The 6,055-nt window shown below is 33.8% G+C and overlaps 1 protein-coding gene across 1 annotated transcript; it reads right to left on the reverse strand.

Annotated features, from left to right (window-relative positions):
- Positions 1-1,972: 1,972 nt before the first annotated feature.
- LOC115987796 (RING-H2 finger protein ATL52-like) lies at positions 1,973-3,579 on the reverse strand. Its single transcript, XM_031111406.1, has one exon. It carries the CDS (start codon positions 3,298-3,300, stop codon positions 2,212-2,214), a length of 1,089 nt encoding a protein of 362 aa, XP_030967266.1. The 5' UTR covers positions 3,301-3,579; the 3' UTR covers positions 1,973-2,211.
- Positions 3,580-6,055: the final 2,476 nt, after the last annotated feature.

Genomic DNA, 6,055 nt, shown 5'->3' on the forward strand with positions numbered 1-6,055 from the left:
GAAAAATGACTAAAAAGTGAAGTTTGAGACCCGTGAACAATACACGAATGCACTGTTCACGGGAGAATAGTCAAAAGTAACCACTTGAAAAAAAAAAAACAAAAAAAACAAAAACATGATGTAAAACACAAACGCGCAAATAAGTCAGATCCAAACACCTATTCAATCAACTTTATGTCAATAAGCGTAGAAAACACACAAAAAAAAAAAAAAAAAAGTAAAAGTTAAAATAAAAGAACAATGGCACGTTAGATGTTTATAAATTTTAGTACCATCTTACAAACTTTTAATTAATTAATTAATTGTCATGTCCCCAACTGGGCCTTATTTTTCAAATATATATTATTATATCAATTATATGTTGTGTCCTTTACGTGCCTTTTAGTGAACACATTTTTCTTGCTGGAGTGTCGTACTTCAAATTATAAAGTTCTGAGCATCACTGAAAGCTTTGTGAGATTATAGTTTGTGGGATCACAAGGAACGTGCCTTAGTTGATATTGTGTGGCACAGATCTCCCAGGCCATAATTGCTCTCAACTGCTTGAGTTGATAAGAGGCCAAAAAAGAGAGTCTACGCAAATTGTCACGCATGCTTCAGAGCTAAGGCAGCATATTACTCTTTAGAATGTGACATAGACATTAGAATAGTCGGTGGAATGGTTGAACACATGAGCTCGTAAAAGAAAGTAACAGGGACCACTAGTAGTTCACCACACAACCAAATCAGTAATAGTGTGAATTTGAACCGTGGAGCTTGTAATGGACTAACCAAAAGCTTGTAGTTTTTCATACTTTGATAATGTGATTATTTGTATGGACTCATTTTTTGTGGGTGCTCTATGCACAAAAATCCTTATGAATTTGATGTTTTTCCTAATGATTGTAGACTTCTTTAATAAATAAATAAAAAAGTAATGTTACATCAACAATATTTTTGCAACAACTCTTAGGTAGCAGACTGCTATTAGTAGGTAAAAAAAAAATAATGTAAATGGTGAACTCAGATTAGAATCAATCATAACGGATAACCTAAGACTTGTTGTGATAATATTGTAGATATAAAATTACTCTTAAAAATTAACCTTCATTCAAGTTCAGATTAAATATCTCTATCACATAATTAAAGAGTGGGGCTATTATTAAGGGCAACTTGGAATGGGAATCTTCTATGAGCATGCCCGTTTGGCAGAATATCAATATCAACCCACTTGTGCATGCATTTAGGTTAGTTGGCCGCTAGTTATATAGTATATAAATTAGTAATATGTCATTTCAATATATGGGGTTAATTAATAAAAATGAATGTATAAATTTAAAAACAATGGACAAGACAAAAATTATCTTTCTATTATTATTTTTTTTAATATGAACATATTGTGGTTTAACTAACTATTTTGACAAAAAAAAAAAATTAATATGAGCCTATAGTGGTTTAACTAACTCTTGACAAAAAATAGAAAGAAAGAAAGATAGCTATGTTTCATTGATTTGAAATATATGTTACATAAAAAATGACTCTGGACAAGAGGAAAGGAAAAATATCAATTTATATTAGTTACAGCTTTTGATAGCAGAAATCTTAAATATAATAAAGTAAACAATGTTTCAATTTCTATACTACAACTTTTGGGAAGTAGTTCCTAGTTAGAGTTAATTATTTATAAATTTTTCATTTAAAAAGTATAAAAAAGTTTTAATTAATGACATTTTGAAAAATAAAAAAAATAAAACCCACAATGATTTGCCTCGAGCCATGTGTGTAATACAACATGTGAGATCCAACTCTTAAAATAAAATGAGACAGATCAGTCCTGCAATGTCCAAACCCAGTAACTTATGCCAATTATGCATAAAGAACAAATAAAACACATTAGTATAGTACTAATATCTTTGACAGATTCCAAATCAATGGGTATTTACTGACTTTGGCTAATTATGTAAAAACAAAACTCAGGTACAATACTTTTAAATTCTACAATTGAATTCAACCACATGATTAAATAATCTAGATCTTCAAAGCAAGCATTTCAAAAAAAAAAAAAAAAAACATTTCAGTCTAAAGCAGGAAAAGGTTTACAGATTCACAAGTGCAAGTTTATGCTTTCTATCAAATTATATCCAGGATCTCTCTTCTTTTGGGTATCTCTAATATGTTACAGAACCAAAGATATTGTGGGTATTATACATCTAGAAGAAGGAAAAAAAAAAATCAATTTGGAATGTCAGAAATACTTCCTTTCCCATACCTTGTGAACATAAATCTTCCTGTGGAAATCGACCTCTTCATTCCTTTTCTATTATCTGCCTTGCAATGACTTTCTTCAAGTCCCTTTGAGGATCCAATGTCCAAAATCTCGATTGCACATTCCTCACCATTGTCGCCTTCGCGTAATATGTCAGCAATTGAAACATGGCCTTGACACACAGAATAATTCATTGAAAAAGACCTCCTCAATGGCTGAAGTCCATCTTGTCTAATTTCAATCGTGTTATCTCTTGTTTGAGAAATGTCTCCATGTCCAAGACCTGGAATTGAAGTTTTAGGCATAACATCATCACTAAGTACAAGGCTAACAACAGCCTCTTCACGAGCACCACCTTCTAAATCTTGTACTACTAGAATAGTATCATTGGCATGTTGGTATTGGAGAGCAGAAACATTAGTTGCTGGTGGAGTTTCTTGGCTTGGATGAGCTGGTACTTGAGGTGGCAAAGAATTGGTAGAAGCAATAATATTAATATTGGAGCGGCAAAGAGGACAACTTGAGTGAGATTTCAACCAAGTATCAATGCATGGGAGATGAAAAGCATGGTTGCACTTTGGTAACAGCCTTAGACTCTCATTTTCTTTGAACTCACTTAGACAAACAGGGCAATCAGTGCCTTCAACTGACCCGTCACCTTTCTTGTACTTGCAAACTTTGATTGACTTGATAAGGGTCTCATCCAATCCTGAAGAAGCAGCTTGCAATGATTCATGATTGATGAAATCACGATCATGGTTAAGTTCCATGGTTGTGTTACTGTTTCTACCTCTTCTCCTACAGTATTTTGAGATGATTGTGTAGTAACATACCAAGATAAAAGCACTTGCTAAGATGCCAATGACTGCTACTATGAGAGGAGAGAATTGAAAGCCTGAAGGATCATTATCATCTCCAAGACCAAAACGAAAAGAAGGGGGAGGAGGCACAATGATAGAGCACCATTGTGGGCAATATATGCTACAAATTCCTTGGTTACAATCCCTATATGTCGCATAGGGTGACCAAGGATTTGGGTTGTTCATAGAACCCATCAACCCCCAGATTAGAACTCAATGACTAGTAGATCTTGCAACAGTGTGTGTTTACTTTCTTTCTATGTGTCTTCACTTTGCCACAAAAGAAAGAGAGAGTGTGCAAAGTTAGGAAGGTAGGCTAGTTGTTATAGAAAAAATAAAAATAAAAAGCAAAAAAAGGGGCTTACATGTGAAGGGAAGCAAAGTAGAGGAGGTGGGAAATTGATGTATCTTCTTATCCTCTAGTATTTCTTTCATTCCTCACTCACTCTCTCTCTCTCTCTCTGCCCCCACAACCTTTTTTTTTTCTTTGTTTTATTAGTGGTCTTTGCTTTTTAGCTTTCTTTGTGGGAGATGATTGTTTGTTGATAAAGTAGATGTCTTTTTATTTAAATCAAAGTGACTATGGAAAATTGCAAAAGTATGGTCCAAGTTAAATGGCTATTGGTTGGTCAAGTGTTGGTAAGAATAGACTCTTTGCATTCCCCTGTGAAAGCTACAAGCTACCACGCGTCAAAACAGCCCTACCAATGAAAATTTGACAAGAACGAGGACGTCTTACCTTCAAATCTTGTAATAAAAAAATCATATTATACACAAGTTATTCACGTTTTCCCCTCACTCTCTTTTGAAATCATGTTTTAGAAGCACGTTTTTTCAGTCTATATAACAGTATATGTACGGTGAATATACATAACAAGGAATGTGCGGCCACCGAATATTAATTACTTATCTTTATAAAAAGTTTGAGGGAGTAGTCACGTACAACCACGTGAGTTCTTTGACACGGAAAATATTTATAGGTTAGTTAAGTATAGGGTAAGAAAGCTTAGCAAAGATTAAAGGCTCGAAATGAATGTCAATGGTTGCACATGGCATAAAAGCAATTTCCATTTTCCAATCAAAGCATGACACTCTATCCTACATGTTACTCCGTCCTACTTTCAAGATTCTTCATGTTTACCTTTTAATTTCGAGTGCTATGAGGAGGTCAGAAGTCTATACAATGGGATAGCCTTCTTTTTCGGTTTGAAATTCCCATATCTCATCCACTATGTGTGATTCAATGCTATATAATGCAGACACCTTTTAAAAAGAAGAGAGAAGAAACCAAAAAAAAAAAAAAAACTGAAATAGAAAACAACTGAATAAAGAAATTGTACTTTATGAGGTGGATCACTATTTATGCTACTATATCCTCGTTTGAACTACAAATATAAGATCGTTTCCCCCAAAAAAAAAAAAAAAAAAAACTAAAACTATAAGATCCTTTAATTTGGTTTAGATTTTTACCCTATCTCATTAATTTGCATGACAATTGAAGGTGGTAGTACATGGGAGATCTCAGGAAAAAAAAAATTTGACTATTCCTATTTTAGTATTTATAATTAAATTATAATGATATGATAAAATTTAATCAACTCATTTCAAAATGAATAGATAAAATTTTAAGAATTTTGCAATGGTTACTGTGGGTGCCCGAGAACCAAGGATGAAGTTGAAGAGTTGCAAGATTGGTGTGGGAATGCCACGAGCCATGGGCCCGAGGAGGAAAGCCGCCCGAGGAAAGGTAAAAGTGAGTCAAGGAACTCTAAGGCATTCCGAGTGGGAGCTAGAATCTGAAGAGAGAGAATTTGTAGACATCAAGGAAGCTTCTAATCTGGTATAGCCTGTTGCATCCGCATTAAAAAGTGGGCAATAGTTTTATCAGTTGCATTAATGAGGAAATGATTTGAACAGTGTAAGTCACAGCTAAGCAGATTCCTTCCACCATCTTCTTCAGGTGTTAAAAGCGACAAGTGTCATGAGAGTAGAGAGGTTAGGTGAGAATCCGATTGAGATATGATAGAGATAGAGGTATATAAGGAAAAGATGGTGCACTGAGAAAAAAAAAAAAAAAAAAGAAACACAAGTATCAAAATGACATAAGCACAAAACGAAAGAAGAGAGAGAAAGGAGAGTGAAACTTAGCCTCCTCGAGCAAGCTTGTGGAGGGATATATGCCCCTTTTATTCAATAAAATTAACCTTTTCTTCTCTATCTTAATCCTCAAGCAAAATCCCCTCTTGTTATTCATTTTCTTATCTTACAAATTCTATTGATTTGGGCTAAGGTTTAATTGTGCAACTCACTGTTCTAAGTAGGTTTGATCGGTAAGATTTTTTTGTCCTTACAATTACCTTAAGAGTTTTAGAGAATCTTAATCCAAAATATTAACGGTTGACACACCCATATTTTTATGAGCCGTTACCATGTTCCAAGAAGAGGTTGACCAATATTTAAAACTTTTATAACTAGTTATTAATTATTATTTTTCATTTAAAAAGAATTAATATTAAATTTTCTTTGAGGATAATTTTCAAAAATAAGAAAATTTTTTTCTTTTTCCAGCATTTGACTGTTAGCCAATTCATGAAGGTTTGAACCTGACTTCCTGCGAGAAACAATTTTCTTCATGCCTCAGACCCATGTTTCAAATATGAACCAGAAAGACTAGATAAGGAATTTGTGTTGGAAAAGGTTAGGCGTGGACTACTTCAAGATACATTTGGAAATGTTTCTCCAAGTCTCCAACCTATTATGCAATTGAAATAAATTACTTATGGACAGCTTCAGAATCTCACACACACAAACACAAAAGCCCAAACAAGGAAACTTTTCAGATCTTTTAGTTACGTCCATGTGCAAGACTAACCAGCAGTAGGCTCCAGAAACATCCCCTAATTTACCCGTGAAGCCTCGTAGTAGTTTGAGGATTGGAATGAATTATAAA

The sequence above is a fragment of the Quercus lobata genome, chromosome 4, assembly GCF_001633185.2.
Source record: "Quercus lobata isolate SW786 chromosome 4, ValleyOak3.0 Primary Assembly, whole genome shotgun sequence".
In the NCBI taxonomy this organism is placed as follows: domain Eukaryota; kingdom Viridiplantae; phylum Streptophyta; class Magnoliopsida; order Fagales; family Fagaceae; genus Quercus; species Quercus lobata.